This window comes from Myotis lucifugus, unplaced genomic scaffold (assembly GCF_000147115.1).
Source record: "Myotis lucifugus unplaced genomic scaffold, Myoluc2.0 scaffold_167, whole genome shotgun sequence".
NCBI classification, from domain to species: Eukaryota; Metazoa; Chordata; class Mammalia; order Chiroptera; family Vespertilionidae; genus Myotis; species Myotis lucifugus.
Window position 1 is genome coordinate 2622107 of NW_005871215.1, and position 21107 is coordinate 2643213.

At 51.2% G+C, this 21107-nt stretch overlaps 1 protein-coding gene across 1 annotated transcript in view; it reads right to left on the reverse strand.

Annotated features, from left to right (window-relative positions):
* Nucleotides 1–1661: 1661 nt before the first annotated feature.
* The window catches only part of TEAD4 (TEA domain transcription factor 4), a 72274-nt gene continuing 52828 nt past the window's right edge, over nucleotides 1662–21107 (reverse strand). The window contains exons 9-15 of the mRNA XM_023759956.1: nucleotides 19792–19969; nucleotides 19508–19622; nucleotides 19164–19303; nucleotides 17961–18134; nucleotides 4938–5078; nucleotides 3894–4046; nucleotides 1662–3788 (exon numbers count right to left, since the gene is read on the reverse strand). Of these exons, the coding sequence (XP_023615724.1) occupies nucleotides 3675–3788; nucleotides 3894–4046; nucleotides 4938–5078; nucleotides 17961–18134; nucleotides 19164–19303; nucleotides 19508–19622; nucleotides 19792–19969 (1015 nt within the window). The 3' untranslated portion in view covers nucleotides 1662–3674. The remainder of the gene's footprint in view (nucleotides 3789–3893; nucleotides 4047–4937; nucleotides 5079–17960; nucleotides 18135–19163; nucleotides 19304–19507; nucleotides 19623–19791; nucleotides 19970–21107) is intronic.

Consider the following 21107-nt stretch of genomic DNA (forward strand, 5'->3'; position numbering starts at 1 on the left):
CAAGGGCTCCACCCCAGAGGCCTCAGGAAGCCTACACACCTCCCCGGCCCCAATGGCATGGATCCCACTGCCTGTACACGTGCGGTCACTCAAGCCCCGGCTAGGCTCCAGAAGTGGTGTGTGGTCTACAGGAAGTAACAGACCAGGAAGGCTATAGTCTCCACCCACAGAAGCTGAGTCTAGGAGGAAAGACAGACTTAGAAGCAGACAATTACATGTGCTTCTCGGTAGCCCAGGAGGCTCCAGTGCTGCTTTCTAAAATTCAGATAAAAAAGACTTACTCTCTTGCTTAAGACACTTCCAGGACCCCCTTCCCATGGAGTAAAACCGAGTGAGGGGGGTTGCCCTGCGGAGGAGGGAGGCGGATCACCAGCTCCTCCCCATCTGGATGGCTGGCCTGGGCAGGATGCAGCCCTGCAGCCTCCGCGCCTCAGCCCCTGCGTCTCTCCCTCTGTACCCCCGACACACCCTCCTCTCTGGCCTGGAACACACCAGGCACTGTCCTGCCCTTGCCCTCCCAGGCTTGAGAGGCTCCCCAGTGTCCCACCATCAGGACACTCTCCTTCTTCCACAGCATGTATCACAGTTTACATCTTGTTTCCTTGCTCACTTTTTCTTCCTCAGTAAAGTTTAGTAAGTGCCCCAAGGACCTCGTCTGTCTTGGTCACCAACACATTCCCAGGGCCTGGCACAGAGCAGAATTTAAATAAATATGTGCTAAGTGAGTGAATAAATGTATGAATACTGCAAAAAAGTTAGTTCCCATTCTGTGCCCCCTTCCTCACCTTCAAAACGGGACAGCACCGTACCTGTGGGGTGAGGGTTAGCAGAGATGACAGAAGTCCCTGTTTGCTGGTACATGTAACAGGTGCTCTAACGGGTCAGGACTGGAATGCTTTTGCCACACAAGAGGAGTGGCAAACCCTTCTGCATGAGGAGAGGTGACTCCACACTGGCTCTTGAAGCATGAGTAACCGTTCTCCAGTGGGGGCAGAGGCCCGGGAACATGTGGGGCCACAGCCAAGAGGCAGACATGCTGGGATGAGTGATTCAGAGAGCCCAGGGCCTGTGAGGGAGGCTGCAGGAGAGGTGGGGCCAGGTCAGGTCTCCTGTCTGCCCCAAGGGTCTCAGTCTGCCCTACAACAGTGGGACAGGCTCTACAGCTCATCTGTGTTCCCCACGGCTGACTGGCTCCGAATTTACAGTTATAAGTAGATGAATCTCCATTAGGCTACTGAGGTCAGTTCCTAAAGAAAAGGGAAAACTCACAGCCAACACTTGGCCCAGCAACACCTGCAGATTCCTTCCCACTCACAACACAAAAAGATCATCCCCTTCACTTGTGCATCTGTCCCACGGTCAACAGGCTGCTCACACATCCTTCGTGAGCATTTGTCTGAAGGTTCACAGTCAGCTAGCAGGGCAGGCACCATGAGTTCCCTTATCCAAACAGCCCCAGGAAAAGGGAGGGGCAGAGGGGAGAGGGCAAGGCTGTGCTGGTGACTGGGGGAGGGACGGGCAGCCTTACGCAAACACAAACCCTCACAGACATGCGGGAACATGCCAGCCCGAGCCAGGGACTCGGGGACCCCACGCCCCGCCTCGGCCCCCATGAACAGTAGCGTTAAGCAACTTGGTATGAGATCTAGCAGTAGTCCGTGTGTTTGTTAAAGCTTTTTAATAAAGAGAGGGGTTCTGGCCTGTGGAGGACAGAGGGAGACTAGGTAACCCACCTGGAAGGAGGGCCAGCCTTCCTCCTGCCTGTGTATCCAAACACTGCCCATCGTTAAGGGGCAGCCCCTCTCCACTGGGGCCCCTTCCCTGAATCATGCACACCCTGCTCACTCCCATCTCTGAAGACCAGTTCACACACACATATCTCTTCCCCATCCGATCCCCAAGTCTCTTATTCTTTCACCAGCCGGTAGATGTGGTGTTGAGCCCCATGCTCGCTGGCTGACACCTCAAGACATATGCAATGCACAGCAAAGTCTGAGGATCAGATTAGCCAGTTTTCCAATCTGACTCCTTTGACTGAAAGCTCCTACTAGTAACAAAGTATATTTATCAAACACATTTATGTGCTTGACACTATGGTAGGCTCTCTACATAAACGAGGTAGGTACTGTTATTAGACCCATTTTACAGTTGGGGAAACTGAGGCACAGTGAAATTAAGGAATTTACCCCAAGTCACAGGGCTAGGCAGTAGCTAAACACCAGGATTCCAATCCTAGTGGTCTGACGCTTGCTCCTAACCACCACTCTGTACCCCTCCTAGACACTGTCTTCCTCATTTGTGTATTAATATATATTATCTTCCCGAGTGAGCGTGGGGCACAGTAAACACCTGTAGGCAAGTTGAATCCCAGGCACCTGGGATTGTGGTTCCCACTGGGGATGATACCAAAGAGCCACTAGATGGCAGCAAAGAGCAAGGCCTAAGCCTCCCTGAGGGAGGTGAGTGATAAGCTAATCATCATAACATTTGTTTAGTGCATCTTGCACCAGGCACTTTGTAGACATTCTCTCTCCTCCTCACTAAGGCCTTCTAACGTGGGTGCTATTGCCTGCCCCCTTTACAGGCTCAGAAAGGTGGAGACATTTGCCCAAAGTCAGGCAGCTAGGAATACTAGGATGAAGCCAGGACTGCTGAAACCCAAAGCTGGCCTGTTAGCAGGAAATGAACAGGTGGTTGCCTCTAGACGCAGCATTGGTTCCACACCCTTCTCCAGCCCCAAGGAGCACAGAAACTACTGTTTGGGGAGGGCGTGGATGCCTGGGCTGGCCCTGAGGTGGTCACCACCCGACAGGCATCTTGGCTGGGAGGGAGGTAAGACTCACCAGTCAGAACTGGATGGTCTCAGAGACCACTGGGTCACCACAGACCTCTGCGCAACTTTCTTGGCCTTCGCCACCAAAAAGGGTGCTGCAAGACGCCAGCCTCTGCACAACTCGGCAGCCTGCTTCAGCACTGCCCCTCCTGTCCTCCATCTCGGGCTCCTCTGATCTGGAGCCAGTCCCCTCAACAAGCCAGCAGGGCCATGGAGTCCACAACCACCAGAGATGAATAAAACTAAACGGCTCAGTGTCCCCTTCCAGCAACTCAGTCACCTCCACACCTAAAACCCACGCCTGGGTTGGACGGGCCTCCCTGTTAGCTGCCCCGCGGCAGTGGCAGCAGAGGTGCCAGGCAGAGCAGCTGCAGCACGCTCAGGGAGCCGCGGTGCACACTCGAGCACGCACAGAATGGGAGCCCACGCGCCTGTCCTCAGGCCTCCCAGCGTGGCCAGCAGCAGAGTGCAGAGGCTCCAGGCAGCAGAGGGACCATCCAGCTTGACCTTCAGCGTCTGGCGACATTCCTGGCCGAGTCCACTGGGGCAATGGCTTCAGAACTGCCCATGATGCATCTCTGGGGCTGCTTCCGGCCCGCTTCCCAGACTGCCCCCCTTCTCCCACAGTCCCTCCCAGGGCTCCTACAGCCAGGTGGGGTCCTGTGAAAATACACATCTTGGGTTTATTTGGGGTTGGGCACTGCAGGTTGAGGCACAGTTTGTTCCTGGGTAGGAAGGGTCAGCTTTCTTGGCACTTCAAGGGGCTGTCCCTGCAGGTCCCCACCCCATGTCCCTACACACACACACACATCTCTTCCCCCGTCCCTGCTCCCCAAGTCTCTTATTCTTTCACCAGCCGGTAGATGTGGTGTTGAGCCCCATGCTCGCTGGCTGACACCTCGAAGACATATGCAATGCACAGCAAAGTCTCCTGTGTGTCTCTGTTGGTGACCACCTATGGGTGAGAGAAAAGGTGAGGGTTAAGGCCCCAGAAGAGGGCATGCCTTTTGCCGGACCCTCTGCCCCACCCCTGCAGTGCCCCCAGCCCTGCCCCCCGCACCTGCAGGATGGTGAAGTTCTCCAGCACGCTGTTCATCATGTACTTCTCGGGCAAGTGCTTCAGCTTGTGGATGAAGTTGATCATGTACTCACAGAGCGGGGACCGGTGGATGCGGTAGGAGTAGTGGCCGTTTTCGTAGCGGGCATACTCTGTCTGCAGGACCGAGGGGACAGCAGGGCTTAGGTTCTCTTTTGACCACATTCAGCCCAGGCCCAGCTGCTTGGGGAAGCTCCAGAACCCACTGACTCTTAAGTGGAAGAAAAGGCAGAAGGCCTAGAGGCTCTTGAGGTCAGAGCCTTCCTCCTCCCTCAGTAACAGGGGCTCGAGTGGCAGCAGAGGGACCATCCACCTTGAGCTCCGATGCTCAGAAGGTGAGCATTGAAGGAGGAGCGCTTCAAGACAGAGTAGTGGCAATAGGCAAGACAGGATAAATGATGACTCAGTCCTGACCACACACTAAAATAACATGGGGAAGGGTGCACAGGAATCCTTGTGGCCACGGAACTGTCATGTGTTTGTACACACACACACACACACACACAAATACCGATGAAATCTGAATCAGATTATAAGTGGCATCAATGTCAATTCCTGGTTGCCAATAGTTATGCAAAATACTGCCCTCAGGGGAACTGGGTGAAGGGTACATGGAATTACAATTGCTTGAGTGTCCACAATTATTTCAAAACAAAAATTTAATTTAAAATAAATAACTTGAAGTGCTTTTTACAAACAGCTACTACCCAGATTCCACCCTGGAGGTTCTGGGGTAAGTGCTGTGAAGTGGGGTTTATGCATTGGTAAGTTTCAAAAGCTCCAGTGATCTAAGTGCAGCCAGGGGTGAGAACACTGGGAAGGGAGTGCCTCCTCCCTGGTACCAGCCCGGCATCTGGTGGTGATTAACATGAGGAGGGTTATCAATAACTAAGAGACAGTGAGTGTAAGACTTCATTAGTTCAAATTTGGGGAAAGCAGAGGGCATGAATGAAGACCAACCTGAAACAGCTTAAAGGTCTGGTTTAACAGTGCACAGGGTACTCCTACCTCCACTTTCTCTACCACCTGCTTGCCGAACGAGCAGACCTTGGTGGAGCAGGTGATTATCATGTTCTCGGGACTCTCGTACTGGCTGGAGACCCCGTAGAAGGAGCTGCCTTCGTCCTCCATGTTGGTGTTGAGGTCTGCCTGGAGACATGGGAAAGCCAAGAAGCAGACAGGTAAGTCAGCAGGCACACGATCGGGGCGGAGACATGGAGACCTCTGGGGCCCCAGTCCAGGTTCTAGGGCCAGGAAGCAACCAGGAGGCTTTAAATGAAACCTGGACAGTAGGAGGCTGGAACGCTTCCACCTTTCTTCACTTGCAGGCCTGGCATAAGATCAGGTTCTGCTGCCTAAACAACAGAGAAAAACACTGGGACCTGCATTAGTTACAAGGCAGAAACGTGGACCATGCCTGAAAAAGAACTAACAGGAAGCTCAAGTGCCTGGGAAAGGCAGGCACCTGAAGCGGGGGGCGGGGGGAGGCCAGGACATAAAATGATGCCTCTCAGACTTTAGCCACTGCTGGCGTCCCTTTGATTAAGGCTACATTCATGTACCACCTACCACAGGTCCTACTATGCCCCTAATGGTTTCTTTTAAATCAACTCTTATTCCCTAACTCCATTCTTAGCAATATAGTCATGAAATCAGGGATTCTATTTTTCTAATATACATGAAAACAATTGCATAACTATTTTTTAAAAATGTTTATTCATGTGCCACCTAAAAGAACACTATGCAACCCTCTTAGGCTCTTCAGACCATACAAAGGTAGCACTGCCCCAGCACCCCCAAAGTGATCTGGACATGCCCCTCATCGCCCCCTGCTGGCAAGATCTGTTCAGGTGGCCTTGCCTCTTCCAGATGGTAAGCATCCTGGAGGCAAGAACTAAGATCTCCCCAGGGCTAGGGCAGAGGATGGGCCTTCAATAAGTCACGTGTGACTGTTCCACCCCTCACCTCTGGGTGGCGCCGGGTGAGAAGAGAGAGGTCCCTTGGTCCCAAGGAGGGACCTGCAATCTCCTGCTTATGAGGGGAGTCCTCTCAGCTCCAGCTCCGCCACCAATTCAAATACACACCAGGGCTCTGCACCAACTCCTCACTCACCTGACCTTCCAACCAGTCACCGTTGATCCTGCCCCGCCCAGCAAAGCGAGAGCAGTGGGGGACCAGAGAGGCCGAAACACTGTCTCTGCTCTCAAAGAACTGAAACTTGTGGGAGAGCAAGTAGGATAAGTGAGCTGGTTGTCTGGGGTAGGATGGAGAGAAGAGGGCTGGGGAAGACAGAGAGCCCACAAGTGACAATCCAACATCTGCCCCAGACCCTGCCCCGTGGTGACGCTGCAGGCCCAGGAGATGCCGGCCAAGGCTGCAGACAATGCGCCCAGATGCCCCGTCTCGTCCTCAGTGCCCCTTCCTTATGATTACAACCCCACCCTTCTCCTTTCCACCCCTGCATCCCCCTACTCTAAGCACCTCCCCAAACAAGCTTGCTTCTCTACTTTCTCTGCCTAAGAAGAAAGCTGCCTCCTACATTACTCTGAAAGGTGCCCCCCACCACTCGCCTTCCTGCCCTCAGAATGCCCCTTGCTCCCCATCCTCCACCCTATTCATAGCTGTGGTGCGGGTGGGCAGCTCACAGGCCGTGCCTGGAACAGGTGTGGGGGATCGGGTGACTGACAGATGAGCCGGACAGCCGTAGCCTGGGTGTGGGGGCTGGAGGGGCTCAGATTCATTGTCATGTGCTGGTATGTGCCTGGGAGAAATGTCAGGGCCCAGAAGGGAACAGCAGCCAGTCCGGGGTACTCTCCTCCCTTCATGGCCTCAGCTCAGCTCTGCCCAGCATTTTCAATTTGCAGACGGGCATTAATGGCCGTCAGTGTCCATGAGTCCCCTCTCTCTCCACCCCAAGAACAGAGGTGGCCTCTGCTAGTCTCATATGTTCTGGGGAGGAGGGGAGGTCTCAGCTTCTCAGTCCTGCTCCAAACCCCACCGTATGAATCCAACAGAACACAGCTCACATCTCAATCCTTCCTGCACCCACATGCCCCTCCCAGCCGGGAACAATTTGTCCTGGCAGCCCACTGAGCTACGGCTGCGCTACTGCTGCCACTCCTTCCCTAAGAGCAGGACTTTCAGTGGGAGGTGGGTTGGGGACATCAAAGTCCTCCTCTCACTCCAGCGGGGCTCTGATCTCCCCAGCATGCCTGCACAAGGCCTGGGCGGGAGCGGAATACTGCCGGGCAGGAGAAGAAAGGAAGACTTCAGGAGAGGGGCACTGTTTCGTTGCCTTTGTCATTGCCCGTGGCCAGTCTCACACCAGCTGATGGCTGGGCAGGAAGTGGGTAGGCCAGGGCCCAGGAGATGAGGGTCCAGATGTCTGCAGACGCCAAGCTGCCTGTGAGGACCCCATGGTTGACCAAAAGTCTCTTGGTTTGCGAACAGGAGCAATTCTTTCCCCACATTTGCACTTCCCTGGTGCCTCTACCTTCCCCAAGCAAGAGGAAGGGGAAAGAGGAGATGCCCACCAAGATGTAGTGGCCACTGACATGCCCCCATGTCTGATTTCTCCTGTCCTCATGCTGCCCAAGCCTCTGGCCTTCAGAGATAGCCCGGCTCAGGCACAGGGCTAGAGGAGGCAGACATACTGCCTCCCTTCACTGCTGACTGAAACTTCGCTTCCCCCCTCTCCCCTCCCTCCAGGTCCTCAGAGACACAGCCTGTAGCAAGCCCTCAAAAATGAACTGCTCGTTTTCCAGATGGAGAAAAAGAGGCCCAGAGAAGATGAGATTTGCTTGTTGAGGCCCAGTGTTGCCCGCCTTGTGCCCCCGACATTCTGGAAGGGCCATGCTTGACCACCACGCTCCCCGGCACAGCAGTTACTGCCCCAGGACCCTGAGATCCATTCTGGATTCTGCCACTCGGAATGTAAGTTCCTGGAAGACAAGAGCTACGTTGGGTCCGCATAGCGCAGGTGCTGTGCACAGCCCACGGCCAGGGCACAAAGGCCTAATCGTGTGTCCTGGGCCCCCACGCTTCCCTACCTTCCCTTCTGTTCCCATCAATCTCACCTCCAACCTCCTCACAGAGGCAGAAAGAAGGAGAGGGCATGGGCCACGAGCAAGGCTACAAAACAGACAGGACAAGGGATGTCTGGGCTCTAGAAATCCAAGAAGCCCCACTGCCCAGCTCTACACTGAGGGCGCAGGGCTAAGACTGCTCTCTCTGTGCCGCCATAAGCCGTGTTCCTCAGGGTCAGGGGATCCTTTTCCAGGCAATCAGAGCCTTCTCTGACAGAAGGGGAGCACCAGGACCCCACATGGAGGGCACCCCGGGTACTTGGCAAGGTTTAGTGTAATGGTTCTGAGCTCACACCCTGGAGCCAGACTGCCTGGGTCTGAATCCTGGTCCTGCCACTATGAGCCTGGTGATGCTGGCAAGCCACTTCACCTCTGTGCCTGCTTCCCCGAGAGGGAATGTGGCTGTCAATTCGACCTACGTTTGGGGGTGTGGCAAGGATAAAACATGCTGATGTAGGTGATGGGATGCAAGCAGTGCCCGAGGTCACCTTTCACCGGCCACCCCGACGCACCTCACTGCGTGTATGTAACAAGACCCAGAAAGAGCTCATCCTGGCCGGGTAGCTCAAGGCCAGGCCCCTACTTACTCCACGCCTCAGTCTCCCCCCATGTGTGGAACTGGAGGCCTAGGATGGTCCTCATCTAGATGGTGGATAGAAGAATGCAGAATGTTATCTCCAACTAAAAGAAGGCAGGAGCCAGTGAAAAGAGCCCCAAATATGCCACCTCCCCACTCCAGGGTCGTGTTCCCATAAATGCCTCCTGCCAACCAGGCCTCCCTTCTGACCCTCAGGGTAGTTGAGGCAGTGCTGAGGAACAGCCGCAAATCACGTCACCCAAGCCCTTCTCCGAGTCAAGGCTAACCCTGGACAGGTTTGGGGTTGGGGGAAGGTGGACTCAAGACGGTGTAGGCTTCTCAAAGGGAAGGCCAGAAGCCTCCTTGGCCCACAGCAGGAAGGGAGCTGCCACGCTGGCTGTACAGGGACAATGCTCTTCGGTTGCCCAGAGCAGAGCTTCCTGGTTCCAATTCCCATGGTCAGGGCAGGAAGGGAGAGGAGGGAGAAGAAGAAGTAAGATTGTTTGAGCCCTTTCTGGCTGGGGTCCTAAAGAGATTGCTGTCCCTCACTGGGCCTATGTTATAGCAGTCTCCCACTTGTTTCCAGTCTGGACAGTTGATTTATCCAACTAAGCATAACACTGGCCATGCCATGCCCTGTTCAAACACTTCAGTGATTCCTCATTACCTAAAGAGAAGGGACAGCAAATACACAGTAAACGTGCTACTGTCTTCCCCCGCTACAGCCGTGACAGGCATTACTAGTCAATCCAGCACTCTCTCCACATCCTTCTCAACGCAGCCTTCCAACAACGATGGCCAGTCCACTGCAGGGACACTCAGGTTAAACCCATTTTTCTGGACACCCAGTTAAAATGGGTTACGAACCATACAAGTTCATTTTTCCCCTTCCAGACAGCCAACTAGAATGATAGTGAAGAACTTTTAAAAATGTGCTGCACCACAAAGGCGAAGAAAACAGAGAAGAGGCCATAATGACAGAGAGTTCAACAACTCTGAGGAGACTGAAGGCGGACCAGAACTAGAATGGATTCTGTGGGGCAAAGGAAGCAAAAGGAATTACAACCTAAAAGTGCTCTCTGAGGGGTGACAGACAAGAAGTGAACTGATGTACTTCAGAGAAGCCCCGAGTGGCTTGGCACTAGAGGGACCAGGATAAAACACGAGGAGCTGATTGAAGACTGTATATAGGGTGAACACAGGGTGGGCAGGCCTCCAGGAGGACCTCTCCCACCCACTGGCAGAGGACGAAAGGGTAATAATCTTCAGAAATTAAACAGGGCTCAGATGGGGGGGGCGGGGGGGGATAAGAATGAAAACAGAAAAATAAAGTGAAACCTGCATAAGAAAGGGTAGGGTCCCCTAGCCCTCTACCCTGCCCCCCTTCCTAGAATTCTACTGATCAAGTATATTCCTTCCCAGGGTGGATGGAGAATTAAAGGAATCTCCTCTGGAGAAACTGAATCACCTCAGAGAAAAAAAGTCCAGTGAACACACTGACATTAACTGGTTTTCCCAATTAAACAGCTGGCTCTCAACCCCAATTACCTTAAAGTGAAGCCCACCAGGTGACAATTCCTGCCTGGTACACAGTGCTCCTGCTCATTATTAAAAATGAACAAATGGCACAAACAACAAAAGAAAGAATAAACTGGACTTCATCAAAATGAAAAGCTTTTGTGTTTCAAAGAACACTATAAAGAATGTGAAAAGACAGCTGACAGAATGGGAGATAATATCTGCAAATCATATATTTGATAAGGGACTTCTATCTATAATACATAGAGAACTCATCTATCTACACTAATAAAAGACAAAGATGCTAATTGACCGTACCTTCGCTATGCCCTAAGCCATGCCCACCAGCCAATCAGAGCGACTATATGCAAATTAACCCAACCAAGATGGCGGCCGGCAGCCACAGAGCTGAAGCAAGCAGGAGGCTTGGTTGCCCGGGTGATGGAGGAAGCCAAGCTTCCCGCCTGCTCTGAGGCGGCTGTGGCCTCCGCTCATGGCAACAAAGTTTCAATTATAGGACAAATAAATCCCAGATACCTGCTTCCAGCCAGCCTCCACTGGGAGCTTGGGTGGCTGGGGGTTGTGGTCAGCCTGCAAACAGCCATCAGCCCCTCACCCAGCTGGCCACACCCTCATGGGGTGAGGGTCCCCGCTGGAGGGCTTAGCTAGCCTGAAAACGGCACTCAGCCCCTCACCCAGGCTGGCCAGGCACCCCAGCAGGACCCCCAACCCTGAAGGGGCTGTGGCCAGCGTGCAAACAGCCATCAGCCCCTCACCCAGGCTGGCCAGGCACTCCTATATAATGAAAGGGTAATATGCAAATTGACCCTAACAGCAGAACGACTGGGAATGACTGGTCACTATGACACACACTGACCACCAGGGGGCAGACGCTCAATGCAGGAGCTGCCCTTTGGTGGTCAGTACGCTCCCACAGGGGGAGCTCTGTTCAGCCACAAGCCAGGCTGACGGCTGCCAGTACAGTGGTGGTGATGGGAGCCTCTCCTGCCTCCTCAGCAGCGCTAATGATGTCTGAATGAAGCTTAGGCCTGCTCCCCGCTTGCAAGTGGACATCCCCCAAGGGCTCCTGGGTGCCAGAGGGATGTCTGACTGCCAGCTTAGGCCCAATCCCCCAGGGAGCGGGCCTAAGCCAGCAGGTGGTCATCCCCCGAGGGGTCCCAGACTGCAAGAGGGCACAAGCTGGGCTGAGGGACCCCCCCAAGTGCACAAATTTTTGTGCACCGGGCCTCTAGTCTATATATATAAAAGCCTAAGTGACCATTAAGACCAGTCGACCAAACGACCGGTCAACCAGTCACTATGATGCGCACTGACCACCAGGGAGCAGCACTCAATGCAGGAGCTGACCCCTGGTGGTCAGTGCACTCCCAACAGCCAACCTCCTGCAGCCAACCAACCTCCCGCAGTCCCTCCCCCCGGCCAGCTGGCCAACCTCCTGTGGTCCCTCCCCCCAACAGGCCCCCATCGGCCCCGATCGTGGGCCATGCTGAGAGACCCCACCCATGCACGAATTCATGCAATGGGTTGCTACTAAGTTCATAAAAAGACAAATAATCCAACTGAAAGATAGGCAAAGGCATCAAAGAGACATTTCTCCAAAGAAGATATATATATATGAATGCAATAATCACAGAGAATGTCAAGTGTTGGGGAGGATGGGGACAACCTGGGATCCTTGAATGCTGCTGGTGGGAATGCAAAATGGTGCAGCCACTTTAGAAGACAGTCTTGCAGTTCTTCAATAAGATAAGCATAGAGTTACTATGTGACCCAGCAATTCCAGAAGTAAGTATATACTCAAGAGAAATGAAAACATTATGCTACACAAAAGCTTGTACAGAAATGTTCATAGCAACATCTATAATAAAAGCATAATATGCAAATCGACCAAATGGCCAAACAGTGGAACGACAGTCCAGATGACCTTCCAGGCAACCTTCTGGACCAGTGATCAGCAAACCCATTAGTCAACAGAGCAAAATATCAACAGAACAACGATCGAAATTTCTTTTGATAGCCAAATGTTTTAAACTTAAACTATATAGGTAGGTACATTGTTATTAACTTAATTAGGGTACTCCTAAGGCTTAGGAAGAGCCACACTCAAAGGGCCAAAGAGCCACATGTGGCTCGCGAGCCGCAGTTTGCAGACAACGGTTCTGGATGAAGCCGGGGCTGCGAGGGCCGAAGCAGCTGGGGCTGCGAAGGCCTACCCTTGCACGAATTTCATAATAACCAAAAGGTGGAAACTACCAAATGGTCATCAACTGATGCATAGATAAACAAAACAAAATGCAATATATTCTTACAATGGAATATTATTCAGCCTTGCAAAAGAATGAAGTACTAATACCTACTACAATATAGCTGAGCCTTCGTTTATGCTAAGTGAAAGAAGCCAGATGCAAAACACATTTTGTATGATTCCATGTATATGAAATGTCCCAAAAAGGCAAAGGTATAGAAAAATAGGAAGTAGATAAATGGTTGCCTAGAGCAGATGAGAGATGATGGCTCAAGGGTACAGGTTTGCTTCTGGGGTGATGAAAACGTTCTAAAACTCACTGCCTGCACAGCTCTGTGACTATACTAAAACCAATGAATTGAGCACTTCAAGTGGGTGAATTGTATGGTAAGTGAATTATATGAAAATAAAGCTGTTTTAAAAAAATATGAGCCAAAAAACATGGCCAAGGATTATAGATATTTGAGAAAACCCTCCAACTTGAAAGACAGAGACCAAAACAGACAGGAAAAAAGGATTAAAGGGAAACAAAGACAAAAAAAGGAAGAAGAAAACATTAAAAAAATTTTTTTCACTTCATATTCCCAGAAATATAAGAGAAAAACTGTATCTATCCAACAAGACCAGGATATAATCAAAGAACCAAAAGGAGCTCTTAAAAATTAAAAGGTTTATGGTCAACATTCAACATTGGACAGGTGTGGCAGAGAATGCCACCATATCTCATTCATCTAATTCATCCTGAAGTGTGCAATGTGTCATGACCACTAAGAAAGAGAAATCCATCAATTGAACCCTGATTTTATTTGGCAATTTACTCAACTAAGAGTACATTTCCTTGGCTCCTTGTTAGCTAGGCGCAACACACAGCTAATTAAGTGTTGTGTGGACTTCCAGGAAGGCTCCTGGAAGCGAACTAAGTGGGCTTCCTCCCTCCTGATGCCTGGAATATGGGTGTGACGGCTGGACTCCAGCAGCCACCATCATGAGGACAGAGGCCAGGCACTGAGGACACAGAGAGCGGTCAGCTCCTGGTGATTTAGGGAAGTGCTGGACCTGCCCTGGGCAGCCTACCTCCAAACTTACTTTACCTGAAAGAAAAACAAACTATTTATTTATGCTACTGTTACTTTGGGTTTTATGTAATATGCACTTAGATATACTCTTAACTAATTCAGAAGAATTAGAAGAAAGGGTTAAGGAAATCTTTAAGAAAATGAATTTGAAAATAAAGAAGTGATAAAAATCATAGAGGATAAGTCCAGGAGATCCAACATCAGACTAATAGGAGTGCCTGGAAAAGAACAGAAAGAAAAAGAGGGAAAGAAATTGTCACAGAAATAATACAAGTTTATTATACAATAATAATACAATAATGAAATTTCCAAAATTAAGAGATGCTAACCTCATGATTAAAAGTGTCTAACAAGTGTCAGGCTCAAAAATAGGAAGCAAAATAACACAAAAGCTCATCAATGTAAAATGTAAGAACATAAGGGATATGCCCTGGCCAGTGTGGCTCAGTTGGTTAGAGCATCATCCCATGCACTGAAAGGTTGCCAGTTGGATTCCAGGTCAGTGCACATCCCCAGGTTGCAGGTTCGATCTCTAGTCAGGGTGCATGTTTCTCTCTTCTCCCCCCCACCCCCGCCCTCTCTCTCTATAAAATATCAATAAAAATAAAAAATATATTAAAAAAATAAACAAAAACATAAGGGATAGAGAAGAAATGCAAAACTTCTAGAGACCAAAAAAAAGACACCTCACAAGTTACACAACAAAGGACAGCAGACTACACACTGTTAGAGGACAATGGAACAATGCATTAAAAAATTATTCTTTTTTGTTGTTAATCCTCACCCAAGGATATTTTTTTCCATTGATTTTTAGAGAGTGGAAGGGAGGGAGGAAGGAAGGAGATGGAGAGAGAGAGAGAAACATCAACGTGAGAGACAGACATTGATTTAGGTTGCCTCCTGAATGCTCCCTGACCAGGGCCTGGGATCAAACCTGCAACCCAGGTACATGCCCTTGACCAGGAATCGCACCCATGACCCTCTGGTGCACAGGTAGATGCTATAACCACTGAGCTATCGGCTAAGGCCAAAAAATGATTCTAGTGAAAATGATTTATGATTTAGATTCTATACCCAATCTATCAATCAAGTACGAAACTGACGTTTTAAACAAAGACTTAGAAAATGTACCTATCACACTACCTTTCCTTAGGAAGGTACTAGAGAATGTGTCCCAGCAAATGAGGAGGACACCTAAACAGAGAGAAATGAGACCTAGGAAACTGCAGATCTAGGAATGCTTCAGTAAAAAAGGTATCAGGCCCAGCAGGCATGGCTCAGTGGTTGAGCGTCGACCTATGAACCATGAAGTCAGGGTTCGATTCCCGATCAGAGCACATACCTAGGTTGATGGCTCGATCCCCAGTATAGGGTACAGGAGGCAGCCAATCAATGATTCTCTCTCATCACTGATGTTTCTATCTCTCTCTCCCTCTCCCTTCCTCTCTGAAATCAATAAAAATATTTGAAAAAAAATTTTATATGGTAGTTATAATGGAACAATATGTAACATTTTAATAATAGGTTCATTTAAAAATATGGAAGTGAGCCCTGACTGGTTTGGCTTAGTGGTTAGAATGTCAGTCCAGAGGGTTGAGAGTTCAATTCCTGGTCAAGGGCATGTACCTAGGTTGCAGGTTCCTCAGCTCTGGTAGGGGCAAGTGCTGGAGGCAAACAATTGATGCGTCTCTCTCATGTTGACACATCTCTCCCTCTCCCCGTCTTCCCTCCCTTTCATTCTCTCTCTAGAAATCAATGGAAAAAATATCCTCGGGTGAGGATTTAAAAAAATTTGAAAATATGCAAGTGAGAAAGCCATTGATTTGTAGGAAAAAAACAAAAAGCTGTACTAGAAATAAAATTAATCACAATATATTTCTTGGCTTTGACTAAATTATGTAACTTATTAGATATAATACGGGGATGATGACGTCCTGGCCTAGTAATTCAGTTGGATGGAGCATGGTGATGATAGGCCAAGACTGTGGGTTCGATCCGTGGTCAGGGCACATAATAATGAATAAAAGCATAATATGCAAATATATAATAAAAGCATAATATGCAAATCGAGTGAATGGCAGAATGACCAGTCAGCGGGGGCGGGGCCAGTGAGCAGGCAGCACCAGGCCAGCCAAGGATCGTGCCAGTGGGCAGAGGGAGGGAACGGCAAGGGGGGGCGGTGACCAGCGGCAGCAGAGGGGCGATGGCGGGGGGGGGGGAGCAACCTCCCCTGATTGGCCAGCCCGGTCGCCTCCCACAGACAGAGAGAGGCAGACTGCGGCTTAGGCCCGCTCCCCGCCTAAGCCATCAGTAGGTCATCCCCTGAGGACTCCTGGACTGTGAGAAGGCGCAGGCTGGGCTGAGGGGACCCCCCACCCCCGCCACCCAGTGCATGACTTTTTGTGCACCGGGCCTCTAGTATATAAATAAATGGAACAGCAAATCGATGTTTCTCTTTCTGTCTCTGTCTCTCCCTCCCTCCCTTCCCCTCTCTCAGCTACTTTTTTCTGACATAAGAATAAATATTTTGGTTGTGACATCCAGGTATGTCAGTATAAGCTTATTATTTAGAATTAAGGAGATAAAGCCAGAATAAACAGTGAACATTTACAGCAACTGCCTCTGGGGATTGGGATTGGGGAGAAGTGGGACAAGAATTGTTGCATTTCATTGTAAGCCTCTTGGTATTAAACAATATAACATGAACATGCATTAATTTAAAAGTAAGGTAAAGGTAAAATAAATGATTACCTGTTTTTCATCCCAGGATAGATTAAAACCCAAACTTCTGTATGATCAGGGCCTCCCAGGATCTAACACCTTGGCAGTTTCATTTCTGTTATCCCCTCATACATCTGTACCTAGGACTTTCCCTCCGGAGCCCACTTCCTTATGCCTTCCCCAGGCTGTAATAGCCTTTCCTCATCCCTGCCTAATAGATCTTCCCACCCTAAAGGCTCAGGTCCAGCTGCCTTCCTGCTCCCGGAGCAAGCTGTCTCGCAGAGTGCAAAAACTAAGCACCTGAAAGATCAGGGCCGTGGGTCTCAGTTCCAGCACCTGCCTCTCTGGAGAGAGCCAGCCCCAAGGGTTTGTTGTGAATGAGAGAGACTAGGAGTCCAGCCAGGGCCCGGTAAGCCACCTAGAAATGTATACTGTATAAAATTTAGTGTGCATAAGCCTATTTCTGTGAAAAGTAAAGCTTTCAGATAACCAAAGTGTTCTGGGACCTTATAAAGGATACGAAACCTTGAGCTGTCTCTGGGTGTTAACAAGGGTGCTAGGCAGAGGAATGTGGGAGGAGCCGCTCAGGCCTTGTGTCAGTGCCCTGAAACTATTCAAAGGCTCCAATCACAAACCAGAGGATTTCCTGCACTTCCTCACTGCTGGCTTAGTTTGCACTTGTCTGACTCTTCCCTGCATCCCTTTTCTTTTTTAAAAAAAATATATTTTTATTGATTTCAGAGCTGGAGGGAGAGGAAGACACATCAACGATGAGGGAAAATCATTAATCGGCTGCCTCCTGCACACCCCACACTGGGGACCAAGCCCACAACCCGGGCATGTGCCCTGACCAGGAATCAAACTGTGACCTCCTGGTTCATAGGTCGATGCTCAACCACTGAGCCATGCCAGCTGGGCTCTACATCCCTTTTCTGTGTGTACTGGGCCCCTCAGAAGCAAGCTCTAGAGCAGGTATTAAGTATGCCTCCTAGTCTTGAAGATGTTTTGAAAGGATGGAACTCTACCTACATAACATCTGTCCAGGGGCGAGCGGAGGTGAGCAGCAGGGACCAAGTCCACAGGCTGAGCTGTTTGTAAAGTTAGGTGAGTGTTTCTTCTGGGGTGATCTTTCCTAGCCCTACAGCCTTCTTCTCCAAGCCCTGTCCTTGGAGATGAGCTTTTAGGGACCAACTGCCCTGCTCCAACTCAGAACTTGCCATTCAAAGACTCAGGTGACTAGGGGGTCCACATTGGCTCTTCACCTACCCCTCAGTATCTCCTCAGTATCTCCTGCAAGTCTTCCAGTACTATATCCTTCTAAAGGCTCAGGCGTGGTTGCCATTGCCATGGCTTAGCAAAGGACCTCGTGCCGTGGCTGGTTTGGTTCAGTGGATGGAGCGTCAGCCTGCGGACTGAAGGATCCCAGGTTCGAGTCCAGTCAAGGGCACATGCCCGGGTTGCAGGCTCCATCCCCAGTAGGGGGCATGCATGAGGTGGCCGAATGATGATTCTCTCTCATCATTGATGCTGCTATCTCTCTCTCCCTCTCCCTTCTTCTCTGAAACCAATAAAAGTGTATTTAAAAAAAGAAAAGGGCCTGGTACTAGCCCAACTCTCCAGCCCCACTGGCCCAACTCCCAGGCTCAGCCATCGATGCTCGCTCCTCCCCTTCTCACTGGCCCTGTGCTCAAGTTTCCACCACGACAGGAACACCAGATGCCACTCTCCCTCTTTTCTCCTCTTTCATCAATGTGCTGGGGGTAGGGTGGAAGTCTATCGAGGGCTTACCCAGAACTTCACGAGAAAAAAGGCATTGGAAGGTCCCCGTTCAAAGAGCTCCTTGAGTCCACCCTTTTTCTCTGGGAACTTGTCATAGATCTGGCGGATGTCCACGGCTTCAAGGTAGGGGTCACTGTAGCTTGGGCTTGACTGGCCAATGTGTACGAACAGGTGCTTGTTGTACTGTGGAGAGAACAGCTGGTCTGAGGGAGAGGCAGGGGTAGCGGGGCAGACAAAACGGACCAGAGCTCAGATCCCAGCCATGTGACCGGGAGTGAGTAATCTCACCTCTCTGGACTGCAGTTTCCCCACTGGTAAAATGGAGACAAAGGACAGACTATAAAGCAAAATTAATGGTATACAGTATCTGGTGGGGTGTCTGGCACCCAGTAGGTGCTCAATAAATTGTAGCTATTATTTGTATTATTCGTAGTCCTGCCTCTGCCATGAACTGTCTTTAGGCAAGTCTTTTTCTATCTTTGGGCCTCTGTTATTTCACAGAGATCAGACCACTGACCTAGAGGTGTTTTCAAATTGTGTTCCACCCGTGGAGACAGGGCTGGGTGTCTCTGTTGCTACAACCAAATGAAATCTACTTTTGTTGCACACAGTGGTCTTCTGAGTAGGAGCTTGTTTGACTAATGAGTCCCTCAGCTAAAAGACAAGTTGGGAATGTCAAAGTGAGATGGCCACAAAGTCCCTGTTGGCCCAGCCTCCTCCACGTGCTACTCTGACCTTTGCAGGTGACACCGATCCCCTAGGAACAAGCCGCTGAAGGGGGATGTGGGTCAGAGCCATAGGGAAAGGATGGGACAGCCTGGGGGTGAGGCTGGGATGAGCAGTTCACTGGGAGGAAAGAGAACACGGAGGGAAGAATAGAGGTCAGGGAGGGAGCAGGAAAGGGAGAGGACCTGAGAGAATGGACATGGAGCAAAGAAACCGTGGTGGGGATTTGGGATGGGAGCAATAGCTACACAGGGAGAGAGGGAAGGTGAAGTGAGGAAAGAAGAGGGAGGTGGCTTGAGGAAGGAAAGGAAAAGGGGAAGAGGTTCAAGGGAAGGAAAGGCTGCAAAGAAATGAGGAACCTAAATTCAAGCCCATAGCTGAGCGGAGCAGGATTGGGCTAGGAAGCCAGAAGCAGGTGGAACAAGAGCAGGAGAAGGTGGGGGAGCTCCAGGGTGAAAGAGCAGCCAGACAGGCACCAGGACCTACCGTGTCAGGGTCTTGCTGCTGCTCCAGGAAGGCAGAGAACTCCAGCATCCAGAGCTTGGAGCTGGCCACGCTGCGGCCCTGCCACGGGGGTGCTGGGGGCGCTGAGGGCGATGGGGCGGCTCCTGAAGGAGACTCGAACCCTGCAGGCAGTGGGAGAGGCACATGTGAGCCTGTTCACACACGCCCTCCCTGCCGACAGCCTCTGTGAGGACCCCAGGCCCACCGGTGAGACCGTGCTAGCAAGGGAATCACCAATCTCCCCTCAATGGGCTCTGACAGGGGTGGTGGAGGGCTCAGCCTGCCTGGTACAACTCAGTCCCCCTTGCCACACACTCCAGAGAGACTGCATGCCTGCTGGACCGAAAGGGCTTCCAGGGCAGGCTCTGCTGGGTTCTCGCCCTCAAGGAGCTTCTGGTCCAGCGGAGCTATCAGACCATCATTAACCACAATGACGTAGCCCTGCGAGAAGAGAACGTCTCCTGTGGGATTCCCTGCTGTCGCTCCAGCACCGAGCAGTGCCTGGCCCAGGATAGGCACTCTGATACAGGTCTGCAGTAAAGGAAGTCATGAATGGGATTAAAATTGACAAGGTATACACTCAGCACCAAAGAGGAGCTCCTAGTCCAACTCGGGGTGGTCGGAAAAGGTTTTTCCGAAGGCGACGCTTGAAAGAAGTTATGACGTAGAAGTAGACGGCAGTTAGTGAAGCCAGGGAAAGGGCGTTCTGGGCAGAGGACACAGCAGAGGCAAAGGTCTGGGGGCTGTGAGATGCTCCATGAGTTTGGAAACTCAAGTCTGTGGTAGAACTGGAGAGAAGGACGGGTTTGTACCAGGGGCAGGAACAAGGCTGAAGAGATGGGCTGGGCTAAGAAGTGTGAATTTTAGCCTAAGGGTTTGGGAGCGGGACAGGATGTTATGTAAGCAGGGCAGGGAAATGCTTAAATCTGCATTTCTGAAAGACCCTATTCCCGTTTGGAGGAGGACTGGCAGGGCAGGCAAGGCAGACAAAAGCACAGTCCTGCGGGGTCTGAACTAAGTGCAGTGGAGGGAAGAGGAGGGCACAGACGGACATGAAGCAAGGACAAGGCCAGGCCTTGGAGACTGACGGACGAGAGCAACGAGGCCGCCCAGAAGGCACTAGTGTCCCTTCCAGGCTGGGAGTCGGAGGAAGGGAGGCCCCAAGTGCTGAGGTCCAAGGAGGGAGATGGAGAAGAAATGGTGATCAGAGGGGTGGCCGGAAGGCCGAGCTGGACAGACACATTAGCCTGTGCTTAAAGCATCAGCTGACTCATTCATTCATTTGTTCAAGCATGCTTCCCGAGGAACTGCTGAGTGCCGGCAGGACAGGATACTGGAGGAGGTGGACAAATCAGCCACACAGATGACCACAGTCAGATGCTAGGTGGGGGTGCAGAGTGCTCAGGCGCCAACAGCAGGGCGCCTAATCGGGTGGGGGGTGGGTGCCTGAGCCACAGCACTGAGGCAGGGAGGGTGGTGAGGGGGAGGGAAGGAGAGGGGAGAAAGATGAGGTTTAACTGAGGAGCCCTGCAAGTCCTACCAGTTCACATTGTATCCTGAAGGCACCAGAGCCATTATAGGGTTCCACGCCTAGAAGCAACATGCTGAAATGGGTGCTTTAAAAAGATGACGAGGGGGTTACAGGGTGAAGAGAGGAGACTGGAGACCTGGAGCCAGTTAAGCGGCCACCGCAGTAATCCAGGCAAGATCTAGGAGGCCGGAGCAAGCACGGCGAGGCCAGTGAGGCAAGGACAGGGGAGGGGAGTCTGCACAGGGCTGGGAGGACCGCAGGCGGCAGCCCCTAGAGCAGGAAAGGCCAGGCAGAATGTGGGCAGCAGCTACTCCCAAGCCAGAAAAGGTGCTGAGGGCGAGGATCCTGTCTTGCCCTGCCGAGTGGAACATGGTGAGGGACCCTCATGAGGAAGA